The sequence below is a fragment of the Panthera leo genome, chromosome B2 (genome assembly GCF_018350215.1).
Source record: "Panthera leo isolate Ple1 chromosome B2, P.leo_Ple1_pat1.1, whole genome shotgun sequence".
NCBI lineage: Eukaryota > Metazoa > Chordata > Mammalia > Carnivora > Felidae > Panthera > Panthera leo.
In genome coordinates, this window is record NC_056683.1 from 47,277,157 (window position 1) to 47,305,084 (window position 27,928).

The 27,928-nt window shown below is 34.8% G+C and overlaps 1 protein-coding gene across 1 annotated transcript in view; it reads right to left on the reverse strand.

Annotated features, from left to right (window-relative positions):
* Window positions 1–24,463: 24,463 nt before the first annotated feature.
* Window positions 24,464–27,928, reverse strand: part of DEFB114 (defensin beta 114) — a 30,743-nt gene continuing 27,278 nt past the window's right edge. Inside the window, exon 2 of the mRNA XM_042940383.1 lies at window positions 24,464–24,645. Within this exon, the coding sequence (XP_042796317.1) occupies window positions 24,464–24,645 (182 nt within the window). The remainder of the gene's footprint in view (window positions 24,646–27,928) is intronic.

Below are 27,928 nucleotides of genomic sequence, written 5' to 3' on the forward strand. Positions count from 1 at the left end.
GTTGTTAAAAACAGCTAACTAACAACTATTTCTGGAGTGCCTGAGCTAGAGCACATTTTACTGGGTATTTCGAGTACACAGAGCTTTACAGATGCAGTTTCTTAACTCAAAGGGTTTACCTTATTCCTCTTTCTTTTTTGGCTTTTCCCCCTTTTCTCTCTACGCTCCAAACATCTTAACTTCACACTGGACAACGATTTTAAACCGAGCATTGTCATCTATTAACTGTTTTATCTTAGTCAAGTTATTACTTTAAGTTTTAGTTTCCATATTTGTGGAAGATAATAATAGAACCAAATTCACAGTGAGGACTAAGTGAGATATGTACATAGCTCTTAGCATATTGTATGTGTTTGTTCATTCACCACTAGTTATTATATTATGGTTCAAACTCACTGTCACATCTACCCTTATATTCTCTCATTAAATTATTCTTACTCTGGCCATTCAGAACTGCCCCCACTCAACACTAATCTCCACCACACTGCGTCCAACCATTCTGTTGTTTTGTTTGTGATTATCCTACTTTGTTTTTAAAACTTTTTTTAATGTTTATTTTTGAGAGAGACAGAGACAGAATGCGAGTGGGTTAGGGGCAGAGAGAGAGGGAGACACAGAATCCGAAGCAGGCTCCAGGCTCTGAGCTGTCAGCACAGAGCCTGACGCGGGGCTCGAACTCACAAGCTGTGAGATCATGACCTGAGCCGAAGTCAGATGCTCAACCAACTGAGCCACTCAAGCGCCCCTATCCTACTTTGTTTTGAAAACAGGCTTCCTACTTCACTTAAAACCTCTCCGCATACATACCTCTACTCTTACTTTTTGCGTTTACGTAGAGTGATGGGCAATTTTATTTATAATGTCATATAAGTTTAGGTCTGGAAAATAGTAGAGGTTATCCAGTCAACCCACTCATTTGAGAAATGAGGAAGCTGAGATACCAAAAACAGGGTCTGACCTTTTTAAGATAACAGAGCAATTAGTTGATAGGGGCATGTTAATAGCAGAGTAAAGTGCTCCTGTACAATAGAGTAGCCCATATCCCCAGTTCCAAACAGTTGTGAGTAGGACTATGCAGAATAAAGGAAGAACAGTTTGACCTATAGCCTCAGTGGAAAGTAGGACAATGTTTTGGGTATTAAAGAAGGAATAAATTAATGAAGAAGCAAACATTTTTAGTACTTATTATGTGCTAAGCACTAAGTTTCTTTATATTTATGCTATGTAATCCTCAATAACAAAGCAAAAATGCATGAACACACTTTTTCTGCATTTTTAAATTGAGAAAACTGAGGCTCAAAGAAAGTATATTATTCGGTAAAAGTTAAATACACAGTTAATAAGTGGGGGTGCCACAATATTAACCCATGTTTCTGTGACTAAAATCTGTTCTACTTTGCTGCTTTTATGGCAATACTCATGCTTCTCAAACTTGGCAATTCTATAATTTTAGTCCTCCCAGGCAAATAAGGCCTCTTCTCCCAGGGATGTTCAAGATTTTTATAATATATTTGCCTTCAGGAGAAAAGCTGGATATAGAAATTAACTATGTAGGCTGTCACCTGTTGTAATTTCTGGGCACTAAGAAGTCCAATTTAAAGAAATCCTTACTAGGGCGCTTACCCCTGAGATTATTCTACAAGAATTTTGATATCACCTAGACAGATAGTGGTAAAATTCCCAAGCTCCACGAATACAGAGAAAATTTTAATGTCAGGGAGAGAGTGAGCAAAAGAATTTTCTACAGATGTCAAGGATTGCTTGAACCTAGCTTTTCTCTGGCAACTTTGAATAACAAGAGACATTGGAGCAATATATTCAATCTGTATGTGATTTATTTTTGATGCAACATGCTTGGTAAGAACAAAAATTTAGAAATAATCATCCAGCTTTCAGAAAAAAAAAAAAAGTTCTGGTTGGTAGCATTTGCTAGTTTTCTGTGGTGTAAGTACTCCACCATGGCCAATTTCAAGCTATCAACATGAATCTGTTGACTGCAAAATTGAAAAAAGATATGCACATTTGTCTTTTGTAAGCCTAGCACAAACTGTCATGTGCATATCACATGGATATGTGTATATTTAATATAGGTATAGGCATATTTATATATGTATACATATAAAAAGGGCCTGGAAGAATGTGCAAAAATATTGTATCAATTTGGTTTGAAAGAAGAGTGAGTTTAAGATATGTTTCATGAAAGGGGACTTTTCCATTTTATTCAGTATAATTTTATATCTTTCAAAAACATTTTTGAAGTATAGTATATACATAAAAAGTAGATATATAGCAAATGTATAGTTAAGTTTTCACAAATAGAACACACCTGTATAACCACTACTCAGAAACAGAAATTATCAGCACCACTCATATCTTTGGCAGTCATTATTACCCAAGACCCAGGGATAACCATTATTCTGATTTCTAACAACATAGATCAGCTTTGACTGCTTTTGTAATTTACATAACTGGTATAGCATATATTATACTAATTACTTAACCCAACGATCTAATGATGTAGATATTCATTTTAATTAATGATAATGATTGAAGTATTTATTATTGATGATATGATAAACATTTTTTTATATATCATGAATTCCTTTGTATCAAACTTCTTTCATGCAACACTATTGTGAGATTTATCATTAAACATATCAAAAGAGACAATGTAAATAGTAAACAGTATTGTTATATGTACTTGAAGATCATTCTTGTTGCTGTATAGGATTCTATTGTGTGTACATAACTCAACTTATTAATTGTTTCACTGTTGATGGCCTCAAGTTATTCCACAAATTGAGGCTGGTATTACCTTCAATGAATTTCCCCACTTCTCCTTGCCACTACTTTGGACAGCTTGAATTTAACACCAGCCTGTGCACTTCTGCATTGCCCCTGGACTTCTCAGATTCTTTGGAATACTGGTTGATCCTTTGAGATTTTCTGGTGAGTAGTGTATATCATCTAAAGGTTTTTAACCCTGGGTGCACAGAGTTGATAAAATTCAAGGGGTACTTGAATAGATGGGAAAAGGCAATCTTAAACAATAGAGATGACACTCTATTTCCTAAGAAGTATTAAAGAAGGATGTCCCAACTAGGTAAATTTTCAAGTTTGACTTTGGCCAAATGAAGGACTAGTAGACTATATTCTTGAGGGCATATCTCTTAGGATAAATTTTATACACAACTTTGTGTTTAGGTTTAAGTAAGAATACTATTATATTACTAGGAAGGAATGGCTTGGTGACTTTCATTTGCCAGTCAGCATGATGGACTGTTTTTAAGACCCTATGAGAAAAGTCGGTCAAGTTGCTGTGAAAATATATTGATTCAAGACTAATGTTCAACTATGCTACCTGGGGACTAAATCAGCACTACTTCAGACCAACATACAAGAAAGTGTATAGGGGAGAAGGTACAAATGAATGAGAGAGGGAGAGATTCAGATTACTTCCCCACAGGAGAGATAGCAGGCTCAGTTCCCTGAGGGCTCAAGAAAGCCTCTAGCAGGGGATGGACATGATTGATGGTCAGCATCTTTGGAGAGCATGGGAAACAAAGATGTAAAGAGGAACAGTGACAGATTGACTTAGAAGAATAGGAGAGTACTGGTTTCATGGGTAAGTCTTGTATCATTCCAAGACTCCTGTGGAGCCTTGGAAGTGAGTACTAAAGTTTTATTGTAAAGCCAGTGAGAGGTGTGAGCCAGTGATATTCAGGAATTAATGGTCATATGTCCACAAACATATCTATGATATGATAAAGTTCTAATTGTTTTTTTGTTTTAAAATTTTTTACTGTTTATTTATTTTTGAAAGAGAAAAAGAGAAAGAGAGAGAGAGATTGAGAGGGAATGAGCAAGGGAGGGGCAGAGAAAGAGGGAAACACAGAATCTGAGGTAGGCTCCAGGCTCCTCGCTGTCAGCACAGAGCCCAGCGCGGGGCTCGAACTCACGAACCATGAGCTGAAGTCGGATGCTTAACCGACTGAACCACCCAGGTGCCCCTCTAATTGTTTTTATTGAATCCATACCTCACTTATAAGTAAAAGTAAGTGAAATATTGGAAAAGAAGTATAGAGGATGCAATTCTTGGAATACAAACAACACCACATTATAATGAGGCAAAATAATAATGTTTTGATTGAGTCATCATGATTTTTCTCAGTTCTTGTCTAGAGAGGAAATTCCAATGACTGTGGACTTAGCTATAGTTTATAAGTGATGGTGGGATATAGGAAAGCTGGTAACTATAACCTTTTTTTTTTAACCTATGTTGGTGGACTGGGAACTTAAAGTCAAGCCATGGAATGGCTTTAGATGAGATTCTAAAATGATAGATTAAAAATGGCTCCTTTTCTATCAAAATGGATAAAATTTGTTAGTTGAATAAAATATATGTTCTAGAGGTGTCACCCTTTTTCCTACAAACCTTTTCCCTAAACCAAATATGGGAAAGATGATATATCTCAAACATGTCTGTACTAGACTCTTGCAGAGACAATTTTTCAAAGTTTGATATAAATATACAGCCTAACATACTTATCAGGAGTATACTAACCAAAGAGATCTTATAAATCAAAGTTATAGGTATATACAATGCTTTTTTTTTTGTTTAGATTACAGTCTTATGATGAACATTGCAATGGTTTTATTAATTTATTTAACAGCCACTTAATAGCAAAATATGGAGGAATAGTAAAATTATTTAGACATGATCTCTATTCCAAAGGAGCTTGTAGTATGTACCAGAGTTAGACATGTAAAGAAATTACTCTGAAAATAATTTTTATTCCTGGTCAAAAACAATGTATGAACATGTTTCTAAGGTGGGACATAGGAAGCAGTATATAACTCTTCTTCAAAATAAATATATACATATATGGTTTTACTAAAGTTTTGTATAACAGAGTCCTAGTTACTCAAGATTTTCCAAGGATCCCATAAACATAAAGATTTTTTTAGCTTAGGAACATGGTATTTTATTATTCATTTTTAATTATTTTTTAATTTTTTATTGAAGTGTAATTAACATATACCATTATATTAGTTCCAGGTATATGATACAATAAAATGTAACAAATTTTTAATCATTAAATCCTTTTGTTTAAAGATTTCTTTTTTTTTTTTTTTTGAGAAAGAGAGTATGCATGTGTTTGCACGCATGTGTGTGGGGGCAAGGGGCAGAGAAAAGGGGACAGAGGATCTGAAGCGGGCTCTGTGCTAACAGCAGAGAGCCTGATGCAGGGCTCAAACTCACAACCCATGGTATCATGACCCAAGCCAAAGCTGGTTGCTTAGATGCCTGAGCTTAACAGGCACCTCTGTTTAAAAATTTCTTATGTGGGTGTACTATTTTTGATGCCCCAATCAGAAAGTTTTAATTTTTGGATGCAAGACATAATTCAAGTATTTTTCCATGTTGTAACTATAGAGACCATAACATAAGCATTATTTAATCCAGGGGGAAAAACTGATTTAAAAGTATTTTATTATCTGTTTTGGACCTTGTAACCCAAAGATACAGAAGTAGGAAAAACTTCATGAAGGACATAATAATCATCATGGGTTTTGAAGAATGAGGAATTTTATAGACTGAAAACAAAGAAGGATAGTTTTAAAAGTATAACTCACCAGTCTCAGTCTTGGAGTTATGAATGTCACTAGAGGCAGGGGTTGGCAATAAGATTAGGAAGAATAACTGACAGGGATAAGTGTTCTATAGAAGTGAGAAATAATTACATGCTGAAAAATGAGAATGGCTTTAGAAATTTTCTTTCCTAAGGTTAGCCTGGTAAAGTTGTGAAGTGATTATATTTTTGCAGGAAACTATTCAAGCTAGAAGAAGCAAATAACAGGCTATTACAATATAGCCAATCAGGGATGACAAATGTTAAATTCTGTACCGTTGGCCAAATGACACTAAAAGAAAGGGGGCTTCAGACAATTCACCTTGGCAGTTAGAGCATACAGACCTCTATGGTCCAAACTTAAAAACTAAAAAGTATGATAAATCCAGGGTCTGTCTGATTCCAAAGTTTTCATGAAGGGAAGGAATATTGTGCTAAAATTCCAGAATGTGAAAACTATAATTTAACTTTAATTTTAGGAAATAGATAAGGGTTGATTATTACTTACCAAGGCTTATTACATAAGGTGATTTTAGAAAGAGCAAAAAAGGGGGCGCTTGGTGGCTCAGACTGAATCTTTTTTTTTTTTAGACATTGATGGTCTTTATTTTTGTTTATTTATTTTTTAAAATACAATTTATTGTCAAATTGGCTAACATACAGTGTGTAAAGTGTGCTCTTGGTTTTTGGGGTCGATTCCTGTGGTTCATCATTTACATACAACACCCAGTGTTCATATGTGGATTTTGAGAAACTTAACAGAAGACCATGGGGGAAGAAAAGGGGAAAAAGTAGTTACAGAGAGAGAGGGAGGCAAACCGTAAGAGGCTCTTAAATTCAGTCTGACTATTGATATCAGTTCAGGTTGTGAACTTGATCTTGCAGTGGGGAGATCAAGTCCCACATCAGGCTCCACACTGCATGGAGCCTGCTTGGGATTCTTTCTCTCCCTTTCTCTCTTCCTCTCCACTGCAAGCATTCTCTCTGTCTCTCAAAATAAAAATAAACATTAAAAAAAGAAAAAGAAAGAGCAAAAAAGAAGGCCCAACCCTAACCAACAACAGTTCTGGCAGGAATAGTGTGAGGGTAGAAGGCTGAGGCTGAAATTAGAAATTATTTCTTGGGACTGGGGTTAAGATTGGTGTTCATGACTTTACCATAAGGTCACTTTAAATAAACTTTCCACACAGAGTTGAGTTTGACAGTCAACTTTCAATCGGATACCTTCATGGCTTTCTAGAATCCTGAATAGATTGCTGAGCAACACTAAAAACCTGGTATGAGCCAGCTAGGCTTTCATCTGGTAGAGAGTAGGAGAGATTATTATACTTCCTGTGACTACTTCTGGACTACTGGCTGTTAATGTACACATAACATCAATCCTCAGCTCCTATAGATTCTACCACCCATGTGCAGCAAACTTCATTCAGTTCTCATCTCCATTGAAAGAATCTTCTCTGAGTTAGCATCATTTCTCATTGATATTGCTATAACGGCCTTTTGATTTATCTAGAAGTTTCACATCCTTGATCTTCCATTCTCCATACAGTAGTTACAGAGTTCCCTTTTGTTTGGCTTTCCATTTTTTTTATTTAAAGTCCCATACGCTTAGGGTTGCCTGGGTGGCTCAGTTGGTTAAGCCCCCGACTTCAGCTCAGGTCATGATCTTGCAGTATTTGAGTTCGAGACCTGCATCTGGCTCTGTGCTGATAGCTTGGAGCCTGGAGCCTGATTTGGATTCTGTGTCTCCATCTCTCTCTTCCCTTCCCCTGCTCATGCTCTGTCTCTCTCTCAAAAATAAATTAACATTAAAAAAAATTTTTAAAAAAGTCCTATACACTTAGCATGACCATTCATGAGTTTGGCTCACCCAAACTTCCACCTTCAGCTACTTCTACTACTCTTCTTTTCCCTTCCAACCATATTGAGTTTCTCTGTTACTTATGTCTTCATTCTTTTCTGCCTTTACACATTTACCTGCTACATTTACCAGAAACATCCACAATTACCCTCTCCAACCTCCCTATCTTTTCCTCATGTCTCAGATGCTTATTTTTTTTATTATTTTTTAATGTTTATGTATTTCTTTATTTATTTTTACATTTCTTTATTTTTTTTTTTTGAGAAACAGAGTGAGACAAAGCATGAGCGGGGGAGGGTCAGAGAGAGAAGGAGACACAGAATTTGAAGCAGTCTCCAGGCTCTGAGCAAGCAGTCAGCAGAGAGCCTGATGCAGGGCTCAAACCCACGAACCGTGAAATCGTGACCTGAGCCGAAGTCGGATGCTCAACCAACTGAGCCACCCAGGTGCCCCAATGTTTTTTTTTTTTTTTTATTTTTGAGGGATAGAGAGACAGAGTATGAATGGGGAAGGGCAGAGAAAGGGGGAGACACAGAATCAAAAGCAGGCTCTGAGCTGTCTGCACAGAACCCAACGTGTGGCTCAAACTCATGAACCATGAGATCATGACTTGAGCCCAAGTTGGTCCTTAACTGACTGAGCCACCCTGGTGCCCCCTTAGATCCTAGTTTACATTCCATTTTCTTAATAGAGGCTTCCCAGAATTCCTTACTTCAAGGCAAGTTTAGAACCTAGAGTTTTGCACTAATAAATGCATATTTACTGATTAGAGATCTCATGAAACTTTATTATTCCTTACATTCATCATTACACCCCTAGTGCCTAGCACGCAGTGACTGATTTGATTCCTATTGAGCCTTTCTGTAACTTGAGTAGGGACTACCTGAAAGGCAAACATCCCAGTAATCAAGTCATGAACTTTGGGCAGGCAAAGCTAACAGTAAGGGCTTGCCCAAGCCTATGTGGGCAAGAATTAAAAGCTCATTTTCCCAAAATATTAATGACCTAGAATAAATGTACTTACAAAGGGAGAAGGTAAAGAAGTAGCCCTGTCCTTTAGTTAACAAATGATCATAAAAAATATAGGAGAAGTCGATGGGAGACAAGGAAAGAGAGAAGAGGTAATTATTTTGATAGAGTTGAGTTTAAGGAATCTGTAGAATTTCCCTAAGAGATATCCAATAGGCATATGTGTGCCTTGAGCTAAAGAAAAAAATGAGAGTTAGAAATATAAATTTTGGGAATCATTTCAGGTGGTTGAAATAGTGGTTGTAAGTACGATTGCTCCAGAGATTATTTAGAAAAAGGGGACTGAGCATGTACTTCTAGGAACCTTAGAAGTATTTTCTGTTGTGACACATCAGGCCTAAAGAATTTAATTATATTTGGGAATAAAATGATAGGAAATAAGAAGAGACTTATTTTTGAAACTTTTTAATGATCTTTATAATTATTATCATATTTATCTAAAGGCTTCGGTTTGCAAAAACATTTTGACTTTAAAAATCTGAAAATATAAATATAGCTACTGTAGTAGTTCATCTTTTAGGCTTACTGATCTTTCTTCATTCTTCATGTGCCTTTGAGTTTTATCACTAAGTTATCCTGGTATTACTGTAGAACCCATAAAATTTGTATTACCTTGTCAGGTTGTCTCATGCTTCTGGGTCATATGAACAGTCTGGGTCAACAGAACATATGAACTAGACCAAGCTTCCTCCCTTACCCAGATCATAGATGAGAAACAAAACAGAAACTGAAATGTTGAATTATCCCAGTGTTGTCTCCTTGCCTTAGGAATTGTTTCTTGAGACTTCTCAAACCCACCCACATTTCTCTCTTTTATGTTTTTACATGTGGATAGGTTTCTGATGACTACAATGTGATCTCTGTACACATAATCACCATTTATGCAAGGGCAAGTTTGGAGCATTAAACAATTATAGTATTGTTGAAATGATTAAGGTTGTAATGATTACCATTATTTTTAGCATTATAATTTTGAGTTTTACTTGGATTATCTCATTTAACCCTCACGTCAAACTTAATTCAGTGGATGCTATTATTATTTTATAGATAAGGACATTGGGGCTGAGAGAGTTGGTAATGATTTTTGTTCAAATAATATAGCTAAAAACATAGTGAAACTGGAACTCAAAACTCAGGCAATCTAACTTCAAAACATGAAGACTTCAGAGTGCCTGTGTAGCTCAGTCAATTAAGTGCCTGACTGTTAATTTTGGCTCAGGTCATGATCTGACAGTGTGTGGGATCAAGTCCTGCATTGGGCTCCATGCTGACAGCACAGAACCTGCTTAGGATTCTCTCTCCCCCTTTCTCTCTGCCCCTCCTCTGCTCACTCTCTCCTTCTCCTTCTCCCCCTCCTCCTCCTTCTTCGTCTTCTCTTTCTCTCTCTTAAAATAAATAAACTTAAAAAAAAAAGACCTCATCATTATGATACACTCTTCTCCCACCTTCCTCCCTGACCTAAATTTCTTAATCTTAGAGGAACCTCTTGCTTATTAACCACTATTTTCCACCATTTTGGAAACAAAATGAAAGTATTATTTCCTCATTCAATGTTTAAGTCATTAGCAGATATATACAGGGACAGCAGTTTCACTCATTGTGCAATTTTATTCATTAAAATGCTGAGAATGGGGATACCTGGGTGGCTCAGTCAGTTCAGTGTGTCCTACCCTTGATTTTGGCTCAGGTCATGATCCCAGAGTATTGGGATGGAGCCCTGCGTCAGACTCCATGCTGGACGTGAGGCCTGCTTGAGATTCTTTCTCTCCCTCTCTCTCTTCCCCTCTCCCCCACTCATGCTCTCCCTTTCTCTATGTCTAAAGTTAAAAAATAAAATAAAGTAATATAAAATAAAATACTGAGAATAAATTAGGATCAGAAGAATATCAGAAGAAACTGTGCTTTTATTATCAAGCTAATTTTTTTCTACTTTTCATAATAAGTATGTTTATTTCCAGACATGGTTGCACTTTTTATACAGAGAAGATATGCCAGGATAAGACAATAATATTCATATCTTCATTAGATACTTCAGTCTGTTCATACCCTGGCTGGTTAAGGAGTATGAACCTTCTTCCTGTGAGAAAAGGTGATGGAGAACTTGTGCAAGGTTTCAAGTAAGATTTTAGCACTTGTCTTATATCATGTTAGCTCTCAAATTGGCCAAGTCCACACAAAAAGCAAATATCCTGTGGCTGTACCCTGGTAAACTAGAAGAGACAAAAAGAAGCAGAACAATAAGCTCTTTTCTCTTTCACAATATAAAGAGGATGTCTTCTTATTTATGTACTTATAAGTTAACACTGAAAAGTACAAACATAGTCTAATAATACACCATGAGAGTTTCTCTTGCAATCTTATTAGTATTTGTTTTATTTGATATCTGAACTATAATTTGGAAATTAAACATTTGCTAGAGTGTCTCAAGCCTGATCTACTACCCCTGTTAGAGCAAGTCTTTATTTCTCTTACACCTGGATCATTTCAACAGTCTTTCATCACCTTTCCCTGTGTCTATACTTTCTAAGCATTTTCCATCCCGTGGAATTAATAAAACCCTATCCCATATTAAGAAAGCAAAGGCTTAATTGAAGGATTGAGCTGATGCTAGGACTCTTTGCTTGCAGTGAATCAGGTCCCTTAATCCATGACCTGATGGAGGTCCTATTTATTCCATTTCTTTGATCTCTTCCAACTCCTCTCTCATTTGTAGAATTGTTCCTATCAGCTTGGATATCTTTGAATTGAAGATTCCTGATAATATTATTTTTGTTATTTAGCATTCTTCCACCAATTAATAGAGAATTGATATCCAAAATGATCACCTGTTTTGGGGCGCCTGGGTGGCTCAGTCAATTAAGTGTCTGACTTCGGCTCAGGTCATGATCTCACAGTTGGTGGGTTCGAGCCCTCTGTTGGGCTCTGTGCTGACAGCTCGGAGCCTTGAACTGGCTTTGGATTCTCTCTCTCTCTCTCTCTCTCTCTCTCTCTCCCCCCCTCCCCCATTTGTGTGCTGTCTCTCTGTCTCTTAAAAATAAATGCAAGAAAAATTAAAAAAAACAAATGATGACCCATTTCTATAGAACCACCCTATACACCTATATCTCCCGCTATTGTCAGATCTTCAGGAGAAAAACTAGCTCTTCAGATGATGCCATGTGACCAAGAAAGCAACACACACTGTACAAGAGTGGTTAGTAATTCAGTTTCATTTATTACTAATCCTTACACCCACTGTGCTTTATTTTCAGGAATGCTGATTTTTATTTCAGACTTCTACATACAACATTTGGCATTTAGTTTTCTGCAGAAACCAACTAGTTTTTCAAAATCATGGCATTCCTGTCTACATTTGCCTCTCTTGACAAAGCAACTATAGGTGTCTTTCACGGGACATTTCACTGTTAAAAGGGGGAAGAAAAAGGCACAGAAACCATTGAGTCATTGTATATGTTTTAGGGACCCAAACTTGGTATAAATCAATTGTTGACATGAAAATCATTAAAGCGTCTGCATATGCTAAGTTTTCACCCTGGAGTAGGCATTTAAGAAGTCATTTATTTTACTATTTTTCTGGTGATGACGGTTTTGTGGATTCTGCTTCATTCAGTTCTCGCTCCAACTTTTGACTTGATCCACTGGTGGCTAAAGCTTAGTTTTCCATAAGAATTCTAAATAGATATTGTTGGAAGCAGAACAGCTTTGGAACAAATATCATATATCCTTATGGCTATCTACCCACCTACTTGTTTTTTGTTTTTTTTTCCCCTCTGATTCAAATGAAATAAGCATGTAAATTATTTTTGACTTTAGGATTAAACAATGGGAACACCAATTCATGTTGTTGTTGTTGTTGTTGTTGTTGTTGTTGATGTTATTGTTTACCCCCATCCAGCTACCAAATGCTTCCCAGCACGCATGTCATGCGTGTGGTATCTTTTTTAATTATTATTATTTATTTAAACTCACGTTAGTTAACATACACTGTATTCTTGGCTTCATCAACTCATATTTAAATTGCTATTTTGCTTTTATATTTAGGGCTCTTTTTTATGGGGAGAATGAAGACGTCGAGATAAGGATTCTTTGAAAACACACACAAAGATCTGAGGTTAGTCAGGGGGTGCTGAGAGCACTAGTGGTACCATATCACAACCAGACTTAGACATGCAGTGAAGGGAGTGAAATTGGCCAGCGTCTCCTCATGTTTCCTTTACTCAGAGTCCCCTTCTCTATAAAGTACTCAGGCCAGCACTATCGCAACATATCCCAACTAATGAACCTATTGAAATCATGGGCAGAAGACAATATTTCACCTTTTCAAGAAATGTTTGTATTTTAAAATGGGTCCCTAAGCGAAGGAGATTCTCAAAGTAAAAGCATTAAATATAATGGTGAATTATCTGCCATCAGCAGAGAAGGTATGTGAACACTGTTCTTCATCTTTCCCTAAAATCCTATCATATATAGGACCCATCTATGATAGGCTTGGTGGTAGTGATAACCCAATATATTTACTCCCTCTGATATCAGTGAAGTTATATTAACTTCCCTCTGTTACTTGGGGTAATTATGCTTTGGGTGAAAAAGTTGAAACCATATTATATTGATTTTTTCCCCATATTTGAGCCCATGTGATATCACTGTTCCACCGTATAAATTAATGATGTCTTCTTATTTGTATTGTCTAGAGAGATGTTATTTATTGCCTTTGATGCCAGAGGGAAAAGACATTATCTCACCAGTTTGAAAATGCATCCTCAAATTACACTGTCCTATATGAGGGGTGTGAAACATGTATGTCGACTTAATTGGAATTTACAAATAACAGAATATGACAGCTGTCAAGCATCAGTATGAGAAAAAGAATGGCATTATTTAAGTGGGAATTATAAATTAGCATTTCCCCACTAGTAACAAAAACAACAAATAGCTTCTCACTAGATAATAGCTATTGCATCATCTAAAATTCATATTTATGTACAAGAAGGAATTGCAAATGTTTCAACTTTTTGATGAAACCATGCACACATGCAAGTCTCTTTGGTTTCTGAAGATACTGAAAATGTCATGAAGGTTTTCACATTTTTTTTCAAAAGCAAGTGGCATGTGGGACACATGTAAATCAAGATAACATAACTGGAGGTAATATTTTATTATCCAAATGTGGTCGGTTGCCCTATATACTAGTCTTCTCTATTTTAAGAAAATCTTAGTTTGGTGTTAGTAAAATTAAAACCTTGTTTTAAGTCCTGAGTTTAGGAAGTTGTGATACAACAATAATCCTCATGATTTTTATCTGAGAAAATTTATTTTAATTATAAGAGAATTCAAATGATTTGAATCTTTTATCCAAAATACTTAGGTATTTGAGTTTTTAAATTTCCTCCAAGCTAGGCTGACTTATTGCTAGAACACTTGGTTTCATCTGTGTTCTGTGGGATGGAGTTGGAGTTCAAATAGTAATCTATTGAAGGTCTAGGCCACTCCTAAATCAGAAGTTTCTAGAGGTTTGTTTTGTTTTTGAGTGGAATTATTTTTTAAGGGATGTGTGTTTTTATAGTGTTAAATAACTTTCCTATCTTGAGTAGTCTGAAATGTGACAAAGAAACTCTTTCAATGATCTATATCAAGACACATCCATTTGGCTGCTAATGTAACCTGGGTGATGAGGGCAATGGTTTACAAATGAGGGTACATAACCTAAGCACATGAAATCCAACAGGGTAAATGTTGCCCCCATTGTCTTTTACAATACTTGTCAGAGAAAAATTTCTTCTCCCAAAATGAGACACCAAGAGCCTACTTTCCTTCTGAGATGTTTCAATACAATGTAAAAGTAATTATAATATGTAAGAAAAACATAATATATACCATAGTCTACATTAGGTACTTTGCATATTTATATATTATTAATTCTCATGATAATGCTATGAGGAAGCTTAATTGCTATACTTAATTCACAGATGCAGAAACTGAGGCTGAAGGAGTTTAAACAAACTGATAGATTCATGTAACCATTTTGGTGGCAGAAACCAAATCTGACCCCAGGTATCAATAACTCCAAAGGGCTATGTTCATTTCATCACCTGATTAATATTAGTTGTTATCTAATTGGACCTGTGGTAATAGAGCCATTAAATTGTTTTTGACTCTAAGTCATTTAAAAACACAAAATGTTTTAAAATGAGAATTCTCAAATAAACCATGCAACATGATATAGCCAAATCTATCATTTGGTGTAAGTTAGTGGAAAACCTGTTGTTACTATACTATATACAGCATCCCATTATTTCTCAAGGATCCAGATGATTATAATTTAATATCCTATCTAACTTGGCTTTCTGGACAGCCAGCTCACACTGAGAACAAAGCGTTTGATCAAGTCCTTAAACTGTCTCCCACAATAATATGACTCACCAGGAGCCTTACTTTTTAGTAAGATCACAAGTTCTTTCTTTGTGATTCACTCCCAGGACCATCACACACCACTCTCTTAGCAGTCACTTCTTTATCTCTAGTTGACATCAACCAAGACTTCCCTCTCCAGAAAGATATTTCACCCCCTCAATTAACACTTCTATTTTACCTAGTGGCAATAAGACCAGAAGGAAAAATAAAATCAAGAGGACAGGAATCTTCAAGACTGAAGAGAATCATTCAAATCAATAGCTCTGGAGTCTTTCAGTAAGAGGCGGCTAGAGAGTGTATCTTTTTATATTTCTTTCCCTGTAGAGATATGAATCTACTCATTTCTGTTCATCAAAAGTTAACACTCTTGTTTAGTGGTGCCTGGGACAAAAGTGCTGGACATTGCTTTGCTTTTAGCTTGGGAATGTAAAGGGCTTATGACATTCGCAGCAGATTATTATGACTTTTGAATAACTAGTTATCTAAGAAATTCCTTACCACCAGGAATTTCCTACAAGGGAACTGACAAGAATAAGTATGAGAATTTAATCTTTGCTTTTCTGTTTCTGTTTCTTAAAAAGCTATGTAAAGTAAATTACTGTCTCCTAATTTATTACTTTTCCCTTTTCCCCTGAGATCTATGGTCATTATTAAAACCCTTTTCATCATTACTAAAACAAACCTTTGCTGTATATGATATGCAATGTAGGTCTTGGAGACACAATAACTATAAGAGAATTTGATAGTGAATACATCCACCCACCCACACACACACACACACACACAGCCAAATAGTGTGTGTAAATATGCAAGGTGCCATATAATGACACCACTAATAAATAGTAAGTCATTTTAATGAGAATACATTATTTGGATGATGTCTCTAAGAAGATATTATGGTTATATAAAGGAGATGTTTAGCAAAAGATACAAGTCAAAATTTGCTTTACTTTGCTTTGAGCGTTCTTTTTTCTAAGATCTGGAAGCAATAGGATTATTGGAAATGTGGTTACAATGAACCATTAAAGAGGAGTGATAACAAAATGCCTAATTTAAGGCATTTGATTTATCTACTCTTAAAGGCTAAGGAAAGTTTCTCTATAAACGATAAAAAATGTAATAAACCTCCTTATGCTTAATTGCTGAACCAAAGAACTTGGAACTCTGCAAGATTATTTAGTGGCTATTATATAGGATATAGGAAACTGTTGAATTCCCAAGACCAGTCTCTGTTTGCAACAAATTTGCAAAAATGAAACCAGGTCCTCTGAACTATCCTTACTATTAGGGTAGATTCAAAGCCTTAATAATTATTCAAAATGGAAGTGGATGGTTTCAGATCTTATGTGACTTTTAGTCCAAAGAATGCTATTAAAGTTTTGGTGCTCGTTCAAGCCTCGTGTTTTTAGGACATATTCCTCATTCTCAGCGTATTAGTTATTAAGAAGGCTACCCACATTGCTCTAGGGATTACAGAAACAGAAAAAATGAGAAACTAGCTTGAAAGTTAAAAGCCCTGCCTTTTTTGATAGCTCCCCCTATTTCAGTCTCCTTTCCTGGACCGTAGCCTCTTTTGCATCTGGAAAGTGTACTTGTCTAGAAGTTAGAATAGCTTAGTTCTTTTCTATATGCAGCTGACTTCCTAAGAAACATTTTGATCAATTCACCTATCTGGGCTTCACATCCATTTTCACTGAATAATAAGGACTAACATTTGTGATTATTTACCATGTACTCTCTGTTTTGAACACTTTGTACACATCAACTCGTTAAATCCTTATAGCATTCTATGAGGATGTAGGTAAAAATATTTCCAACTAATAGATGTGGAAACTCAGACATAAGGAGATCATGTAATTTTCCCAGTTAAGTACAGTTAATAAATGGTAGAGAGGAGAATTGAACTGAGGATGTTGAATACCAGAGTCCCATCTCTTGACCACTTTATACACTGTTTAATGAAAGATGTGTGTGACAAAATTTTCTTGAAATCTTCCCAGGAGAAATGTTCTTTTGCTCTGATATATTTCATTGCTTATGACATAAGACATTGATAAAAAATGCTTATAAATGTAAAATACTAGAAAACTATATGTGATGTTATTACGATGAAGTCATCAAAATAGATAATCCTGCTAATATGGTTTCCAATAAATAATTTTATAATTTCTAGAATAAATCTGTAGAGATCATTGACTATCTTAAGCAATCAGATTACATATCACTTAAGCTGGTATTCATAATGTAAAACATTGTGCTCATCTAATAATTTAATTACTAGTCCATCAAATGTGCTGAATAAAACTGCAATAACAAAGTCTCTTTGTTCTTCAAAAGAAGAAATTTTTTAAGAACCCGGGGAAGTGAGACTCTGTGTGATATCAGAGTTGTAGCATTGATTTCTGATAGTAGAACAGATAAGATCAAGGGGATCTTATAAAGATAAAGTAACCTAAAAAGGAGTATAAAGAAGGATGTACTTTATACTATAAAGTTACAGCAATAAAAATAAGATGGTGTTTCTTAAAAATATAGGCGAATTGATCAATAGGCCCATATATATATTCAAAAGTTTAGTTTTTCATAAATATAGCATCTCGAATCAATGTAGAAAATATGGCATATTCACAAATGATATTAGCAAACTATTAGAAAAAAATTATATACTTCTAGTGCAATTATTTTACTTATAATTTATTTACTTTATTTTACTTAAAGCAAAAATAATCAAATGTGAAATATATCTGTTTCTGTGTGTACATGTATGTATACCTATAAATGTATTTAAAATATATCAAAATATATATAGAAACATTTTATAATCTGGTTGCAGAGAAGGCTTTTCTAAGCAAGAAAAAACTTAGCTACACAAACTCTAATAAAATCAAGCCATATACAAATTTATGATTTCTTTATGAATGAAAAACAAGCAAATTTTGAAAAAAATATTTGCCACATATTATAGCCAAAGGTTTGATATAAATATGGACATTAATAACAGCTGCAAAATTATTTAAAAAATATGAATAGCACTAAAGAAAACTAAGAGATTGGGGGGGCGCCTGGGTGGCTCAGTCAGTTAAGCATCCGACTTCGTCTTAGGTCATGATCCTACGGTTTGTGAGTTCGAACCCCGTGTCGGACTGTGTGCCAGCTCAGAGTCTGGAGCCTGCTTTGGATTCTGTGTCTCCCTCTCTCTCTGCCCCTCCCCTGCTCACGCTTTGTCTCCTTCTCTCAAAAATAAATAAACATTAAAAAAATTTAAAGAAAACTGAGATATGGTTATGAAAAAGGACGTCACAGGAGAATAATATAAATATGATAAATATTTCCAAAAAAGTTAACTCCTTAGGATTTAAGAAGATATAAATGAAGACAGTTATGAATATTTGTAGACCATTGCATACTGCTTTTTTGTTTTTGTTGTTTTTTAAAGAGCAATCATGAGTTGTGGGCCCATTGTGGAAAAACAGGTAGGAAAGCCTGGCTGTGTATAAATATTAAAAATTCACATACACTTTGGCCCATGAATTCCAAAACTTCCCATTCCTTCTGCTTATAGTGTGCATAAAATTGTGCATGAAATTGTGCACAGGTGTCCAATGCAACAATGAGAAATTGGAATAATTGAGCATAACTAGGGAAATTATTAAAAATAAACTCATGACAGTTTCATGCCATGATGAACTATGAAGTCATTACAAGGAAATGAATGTCTGTAGAAAGAGAATCATTTGTAATATTTCCAGTAGTTTGTGAACTTGGGCATATCAAGATAAATCGAAGCCTTTTATAAATTTCTATGAATATCTATGTATCCATAACATGTCCACCACATGCACCAGGGGATATTTAGACTACCTCTTGACTACTTTGTGTTTCCAGTCTTTCTAGGCAGTTTAAAAGTGATGTGGGGTGAGAGGGGAAAGCAGGTTTCAAAAAGATGCTCCTTGCTTTTCTTAAGGTCTCAGATGCTCCCCTGCAAGTAAGTAGCGATTGTACAGAATGTAAAGAAAGAATAAGAAAATGTATTTAATGGTGATACCAAATATGGTGAAGATAGGTATAAACATAACAGATAACAAGTTTTTTCTATCACATTCCATTGCATTAGCATGTAGTATCACACTGATACTCCATCAAGGAAAGACCTTTCCCTGGACCCTGCTATACAGGGCACACTGCCTCACTATGTCTGTACTTTGGAGTAGCTTCCTAGAATTTCTCTGTGTTCCCTGACCATTCAAAGCTGGCAGAGCCATCTGAATGAGAGCCCCTACACCCTGGCTGGACCTGAGTTGGCTCTGGTTCTGTTTCTTTCTTTAGGCAGTCTCTTGACTCTCCAGGTTCCCCCACAATGTCTAGTATTGAACAGATGTCTTAGGGAGCTCTGGGTTTCAGACCTAAAAGTCATCCTAGGTCCCCCATGTGAGGTTCTGGTTAAGCAAAAGGTCTTGACAGGCAGATTGATTCTGCTGATCCACATGATATAATTGATGATTATTTGTTTTTAAGCCACTAAGTTTGGGGTGATTGCATGGCATTAGATAAATACTAAAAGACTCCTGCTCATTCTCCTATATTCTCAAAATTCTTTTAGATATTTTGAGTTTGGATTGAAAGCAGAATTTTCAAGTAGAAATTTTCCAAAGGAAGCTACAAAAAGATCGTGGAGAGCATTAGAGGAAGTAGGATCGGGGTGGGGCGTTATGAACCGAACTAAAGAAAGCACAGAGAACCAAAAACTAAACCTTGGAGAACATCTATGGATAGAGTGCTGGATGATGAAGGAAAATTACAACAATGATGGAGGAAAATGTCCTGTCAAACTATATGAAGAAATAATTCACACAAACCAAAAAGGAGATCTTTAAGTCACAAAGATTTAGGAAATCTCAAATGAATCACATATGATATGAAAATAATGACATATAAAATACAATTGAATATAACAAATTTTTTTTCTAAATACTTTGAAAAATCATATCAAGAGTAACAGCTATGATGCATGATGTTAAAGGGATGTGGTTACACTGGTAAAGAATGTGGGACAAGGAATTGTAGGTTTCAACTATAAAGGAATTTTCCAACCTAAGATGAATTAAATGTTGTAAAACTGGAAGGATTTTTATGTGGGGTTCTGAACAGTGAATACAAATTCATGTTTAAAAGTACAGAGGGGAGACTCGTACTTTTGAGCAATGTTACATGTCAGAGCATCTGCAGAGGACTTTTTAACAAACTTAGAATGTAGTACATTTATAATTCCCCTTTCTACAGAACTCGGCAGAGAATATGGTTTTTCATATTTTTACAGCTAACAAAGCTGAAGTCCTTGGAAACCAAATAGCTTATCCAATTTAGCACAGCTCTTGAGTGGCAAATTGAAATCTCTACACTTTCAAAGCCATTTGTGTCTTCCTTCTGTTACACCACTATGAAGACTCCATTGAGAAAAATCAAAAGGAGCTGTCACTCTAAAACACAATTAGTGTCCAACACTTCTGTTGAGTGAATGAAAGAAAAAAGCAACCTAGCAAGTTCAGTAGAAATCAGCAAGGGAGGAGATTGAGAACTACACTGCCCATAGAGTAGCCACTTCCCACAATGAGGCCAGGGAGAATTTAAAATGTAATTAGTTCCAACTTAAATGTGCGATCAGTGTAAAAATGGACACTGGATTTTGAGTTCTTAATACAAAAAAAAAAAAAATTCATTATTTTTCATATTTATTATCTTTTTATTTATTTTTATTATTTGTTTATTTTACAGAGATGGATAGAGAGAACGCACAAGTGGGGGAGAGCAGCTGAGGGAGAGAGAGTCTTAAGTAGGCTCCATGCATGGGGCTTGATTCCACTACCTCGGCATTATGACCTAAGCCGAAATCAAGAGTCAGACACTCAACTGTCTGAGCCACCCAGGCGCCCTATATTGATTATATCTTTAAAGATATTTTAGGGGCGCCTGGGTGGCTCAGTCGGTTAAGCCTCCGACTTCGGCTCAGGTCATGATCTTGCAGTTGATGAGTTTGAGCCCCGCATTGGGCTCTGTGCTGACAGCTCAGACCCTGGAGCTGCTTTGGATTCTGTGTCTCCCTCTCTCTCTCTGCCCCTCCCCCAATCATGCTCTGTCTCTCTATCTCAAAAATAAATAAACGTTAAAAAAATTTAAAGATATTTTAGATATATTGGGATAAAAGTAATTTCACTAGTTTTTTTCCAATGTAATCACTGGAAAATTTAGTTACATATATGGCTTGTGTATGTGGCTCATATCATATTTCTATTGTACAGATTTCATATAGACTATACAGGTAAAACAGTGATATGGGACCATGGAAGAAACCTTCTTTTGCACATGGAAGAATTGACAAGACACCAAGAAGATAAAAGATGTGAAAGCATAGGGGTGCCTGAGTGTTTCAGTCGGTTAGACATCTGACTTCTGCCCAGGTCATGATCTTGCAGTTTGTAGATTCAAGCCCCAAGCAAGCTGGCAGCTTGGAGCCTGGAGCCTGCTTCAGATTCTGTCTCCCTCTCTCGGCCCCTCCCCCGCTCACACTCTGTCTGTCTCTCCATCATAATAATATGTAAACATCAAAAGAAAAATAAAAGGTGTGAAAGCATAGAACCGGCCATCTAGATGTCTAGGCTTAATAGTAGCAGGAACATATTCAGCCAGTATTGCTTCCATCTCACATCAACTTGATATTTCTTTTCCCAGATTTACTGAGATATGTTTGAAAAATAATAGTGTACAAGCGAAGGTATAAAATGTGATGATTTGATACACATATATATTGTGAAGTGATTAGGTTAGACCTCTATCCATCTATAGTTACTGTTTGTCTTATTTATTTATTTTTTTTTGGTGGTGAGACCATTCAGTATCTACTACTGTTTTAGCAACTTGCAAGTATATAATACAGTTTTGTTAACTGTAGTCACCATACTGTACACTGGAACCCAGAATTTATTCATCTTATAGCTGGAAGTTTGTACATTTTGACAAACATCTCCCATTTCTCCCACCTCCCAGCCCCTGACAACCACGATTCTGTTTCTATTAGTTTGGATTTTTTAGATTCTACATACAAGTGAGATGATACAGTGTTTGTCTTTCTCTGTCTGACTTATCTCACTTAGCACAATGCCCTCATGATCCATCCATGTTGTTGCAAATGTCTAGATTTCCTTCTTTCTCATGGCTGAATAATATTGCATTGTGTGTGTGTGTGTGTGTGTGTGCGTGTGTGTGTGTGTGTGTATATATATATATATATATATATATATATATATATGTATGTATATGGCATGATCAGCCCTCCATGGTTTTCTATTGCCCTTTAGAGAACACCTAGCTTCTTTCTCGCGGTCCTCAAGTCCTCCCAGTCTAGCCTCAAGCCACTTCCAGTTGCTTTTCTTATTCCAGATTTGCTGTAATTTTCAGGTTCTTGTGTACTTCCTCAACTCTGTGGCGTTGAATGTGCCTTTCCCCTCTCCTTGCCACTTTCTCTTGTGCAGCCACAACATTGGGCTCACTTCTCTTCATCTTTCAGGCTTCCTTTTGTCCCAGAGACTATCTTTGTCCCCACTCGATCTCCTACTCAGGTAGGAACCCCATGATTCACCAACTTCCTTCTCCAGTTTCTCAGTCCCTAGCTTTCCTGCTTCTGCTACATGTTAGTGTTCAATGCCTTCACTCCCTGCTATGGTATAAGGATCACACAGGATCCTCAGCCCCCAGCAAAGGTCTGACATACACACACACACACACACACACACACACACACACACACACACACACACAGTCTTTATCCATCTTCTTTATCCTTTTATTCATAGATAAATACATAAGTTGTTTCTATATCTTAGCTATTGTGAATAATGTTGCAATGAACATGGGAGTGCAGATACCTCTTTGAGATCCTATTTTTATTCACTTTGGATATAGACCCAGGAGTGGAATTGCTGGGTCATATGGTAGTTCTACTTTTAATTTCTTGGGGAACCTCTGCATTGTTTTTCATGGTATCTATACCAATTTCCATATCCATTAGCAGTGCACAGGGCTCTCTTTTCCCCTTGCCAGGACTTGTTGTCACTTGCCTTTTTAATACTAGTCACTTCAAAGGGTGTAAGGTGATAGATTTCTCATTGTGGTTTTTATTTGAATTTCCCTGAAGATGAATGATGTTGAGCAAGTTTTCATGTATCTGTTGGCCATTTGCATGTCTTCTTTGAGAGACGATCTATTCATTGCTTCTGCCCATTTTTAAATCAAGTTGTTTTTTGAAATTGAGCTGCATAATTTCTTAAATATTTTGCATATTAACCCCTGATATAGATGGTTTGCAAATATTTTCTCTCATTCTATAAATTGTCTCTTCATTTTGTTGATCTCCACTAGAGTCTTCTGTATTGTTGAAAATTTTTTTTCCAATTATAAATATTGAGAAAAAAAAAAAACTCCTGACCCCATTTTGGTCTCTAGCTATCAGTTCTTTTCCTTTGTTCAATTTATTTCCAAACTCTTTAAAATAATTTTCTATATTTTCTCTTAAATTTCCATCTTCTCATTCTCTCTTGAACCAGGTTTTTGCCTCTTGCACTCTCCTGTGATTGCTCTAGCAATGGTTTTCAAAGACTTCCACGTGCTCAATTATTTGGATATTACTTTGTCTTTATTTTAGTTGGCTTTTTAGAGATAGTTGATTCATGCTTTAAGAGGCATTTTAAGACACTCTATTACCTAGTTGTCCCCTAAATATGTCTGGGAACTTGGTAAAATATTGATAAAGGGTTGACATGTTTTTATCCCCAACTTTTATCATTACAGAGACTATTTGTGCTGTCTAGTAATTACATTGTGGATGAAATAACAGATTTTATGCATTTTCCCACCCCATTCAGGACTAAGTACAAAAATGCCCAGTTAAGGTTTTATAAGTCTAGATTCTAGCCAAAGTTCACATTGTATTGGAACGCAGTTAAATAGTATTAGTATTACATAGTATTCAATGAATATGCCTTTGTGAATGACCAGAACTTGGAGAGAATAAAGGAATGGCCAATGAGTATCACCGTACTCTACTGTGGCTTAAGCATTCATTTTGTGCTTAGGTTTTCTGTTCCTCAATGTCAATAACATGATGATGACGTTTAGACAATTGATAAGTCTATGGGTATTAATTTTCATGAATCAGATTTCTACTAAGGTCATGGTTAAGTTGGTAAATGTTCAATTGTATAAGTTTAGGTGACTCGTGACAGATCAAAAGTGGTTGTATAAAACTTGTATCCATATTTGTTAGAAAATTAACACCAGATATATCTCTATCATAAACCTTTAGCTTAGAGAAAATAAGAAAGGTCCTACCTCATTCCACGGAATATGTAATTAACATCTAGAGAGGAAGATATCAATATTGGCTTATGTGTTTATTTATTACAGAAATTCTAATTATATTCCTATACCTCTCTGCACTGGTGTATGAACTTCTTTGGTCACAGGTACATCTTCAAGATTAGTCTTCTTCAAACAACCTCTCAATGCAGCAAATTTTACTTGGTGAGAGACATATATCAATTTGCTTTTCATATTTAAAGCAGCGTCTTCTACAGTAACCAAAATTTTGTGAGCAACGATTAGGATCCACCAAGGTACATGTGGCTATAGTAAAAGAAGAGTAACTGAAATTACTGATCTCTTATTTAAGAACATATTATTTCTGATTACAAAGAAGTACTATGTGTACACTGCAACAAAAGAAAAATGTCAAAAAATAAGAAAACACTAAAATATTATACATTCACATATATATATAATACTTAAATATGTTTTAAATTAATCTATATTACATTTTTATGTTATATATTATTCTCCTCAACAAGATTTAAAATTTTTAGAACAACATAATATTCCGTGGAAACATATGACAATTCATCCAATTTTTTTCAATTAGGTCATATTTAAATTTTTAATATTTTAGGATTATGATAAGAAGCAAAATTTTAGTACATATTTTAATATTCACATGAGACATATTTAAGATAATTGTGGAAGAGTTAGATCCACACCAACAATATATGTAAAATTTTCCCCCAAATAAAATGGTATCCACTGCAATTTTAGTTTTTATGCTACTGGTATTTGTTTTGAACACTTTTTCTTTTTTAATTGTTCATATACTTTTCTTGTTATGTTGTTATATAATTTTTTTAAAAAGAATTCATATGAGTTCTTTTTAAAAAATTTTAAAGACTTTATTTTTTAGAGCAGTTTTAGATTTATAACAAAATTGAGAGGAAGGCACAGAGATTTCCTATGTACTCCCTGCCCCCATATATGCATAATCTTCCCCATTATCAACATCGTTCACCAGAAGGGTACATTTTTTAGCAAGGATGAACCTACACTGGAAAGTTGGAAACTTTCAAGTTGGAAAGAACTGATGTCTTGAAAGTGTTGAGTCTTCCTATCCATAAACATGATTTTTTTCCTCTATTCATCTAATTCTTTGATTCCATTTATTATAGTTTTATAATTTTCCTCATATAGATCATTACATATTTTATTAGACTTATACCTAAGTATTTCATTTTGGCGGGGGTGTTAATAAATGGTATTGTTTTTAATTTCAAATTCCACGTGTTCATTGTTGTGTATAGGAAAGCAATTGACTTTATATGTTAACCTTGTATCCTATAATCTTACTATAATCACTTATTAGTTCTATCAATTTTTGCTTCATAACTTTATTCTCTGTTATTAGTCACACACTCATTAAGAATTGTTTTGTCTTTTTGAAGAATTACCAAGAGCTCTTTATATTTTAAGGGTAATAATTTTTACCCATTATTTGCAAAACAATTTTTTTCTATCGTTGTTTTTATTTTGTTAATTGTGTTTTTAGATAACAACAGTTTTATTATAAGACAATGCATGCTCATTTTTTAAAATGTAAGACTCTTATAATTAAACGTACAGAAATATACAGAGCAGTTAATGTAGTATTCCACCTTCACTATAAGATATTCTTGCATGAAATCTTTTTTCTATTTTATTTATTATAGTATTTTCTCTTTAAATCAATAATAATTATCAGAAATGTAGTTAACTTCGTTTCTCCTAAATCATTAATAATTATCCCCTATTGTTTTTTGAAATATTCTCTTCATGCCTTGAGATGATTTTCATGATATTCTTAGTGCTGCTGTACTCTAAATTCTCACAAACTCTAGGCCTATTTTGAACTATTTATTCTATTTGGTAAGCAGATGTCGATACTTGGAACAAAAACAAATAAGCTAATCAAGATATATATAGAAAAAACGTGATTTATTGTATTTTATTTCTTTATATATAAATTAAGAAAAAAGTAAAATAAAACTTGCAGAACAGTGCCCAAACACAAATACTCAATGAAGAGTGTTATTGAAAATTAAGCCCTTATGTAAACATCATCCAGATCAGAAAGTAGAACATTGGTGTCATCACTTTGTGCTCCCTGTCAATCATATTCCATTCTACTCTTTCATTTTCAAAATAAACCATTATCTTGACATAATATTTTGTCTAAGTTTGACGATTTTAAAACTTTATGTGAATGCAATGGCATAGTATATACATCTTCATGTCTGATTTCCTTTGCTGAAGATTTGTTTTTGAGATTCATCTATGTTTTATGTAATTAGTTGTTTCAAATTTATTATAATGTAGTGGTTTTTGTATATTATTTTGTATAATTATCTGTATTTATTGACCTGATCATATATTTTCTCCTGTAATCTGTTCATGTGGTGACATTGATTTTAGAATTCTATACTAATCTTGCAATCCATGAATTTCAAGCAACTTTTCTGATATTGCTGGGTTTTGATTCTAGTTATTTTTTAAAAGATTTCTGCATCCATATTCATGAGTGAAGTTGGCCTTTAATTTTCTTTCTCAGGATGTCCTTATCAGTTTTACACCAGGTAATGTGTATCCCACAAAATGAGTTAGAAGAATCCCTTCATTTTATATTCTCTGAAATAGTTCGTGTATAATCAGTTACATTTCTTTTTTAAAGTTTGGTAGAATTCAACGGTGAAGCCATCTGTATCAAATATTTTCTTTGTAGGAAGTTTAATTATTATGGGCTCTATTCCATTAATGAGTTTAGAAGTATTTATATTTTCTTTTTCTTTTTTTGGTCAGATTAATTTTGTTGTATTCTTCAGAAATTAGCCATTACAAATAAATTTTTGAATGCATTATCATAGAGTTGTCCATAATATCGTTACAATATAATTTTGTTACCTGTAGCAATGCATTAATATCTCTGATAAAGTTCATTTTTGCCTCCTTTCTTTTTTTTTCAGTTTTGGTAAAGCTTTATTGATTTCTTTTTAAGAGAATTTTTAAGTTCTACTCTCTTAGCAACTTTCTTTTTTTTCTTAACAACTTTGAAATATACAATACTATAACTACGGTCTCACCTTGCTGTACAGTCTTATGACTTATTCATTTTTAAAGCTTTATTAATTTTACTAGTCTTTCCGAAAACAAAAGTTAGCTTTTATGATTTTGTCTAGTGTCTGCTCATGTCTTATTATATCCTCATAACTTTGGGTTTAATTTGATTTTCTGTTTCTAACTTCTTGAATTAAATTTCATTTCCATTTTTAAAATTAATTCTTTTTAGATATATGAATATAATGGTATAAATTTCCTGTAAACACTACTGTTGCTTTATTCCATGAGCTTTGTGTTATCTCATTTTTATTACCATTAGATAAAATATCTCTAGTACTCATTGATATTTCTTATTTGAATTAGGTCAAGTTTTGTTAGTCTTCATGTTTATATCTTCTTTATTCTTACATTTATGTTGTTGCTTTTCTCTTAAAAAATTTTTTTTAATGTCCATTCATTTTTTGAAGACATAGACAGAGCATGAGCAGGGGAGGGGGAGAGAGAGAGGGAGACACAGAATCCCAAGCAGGCT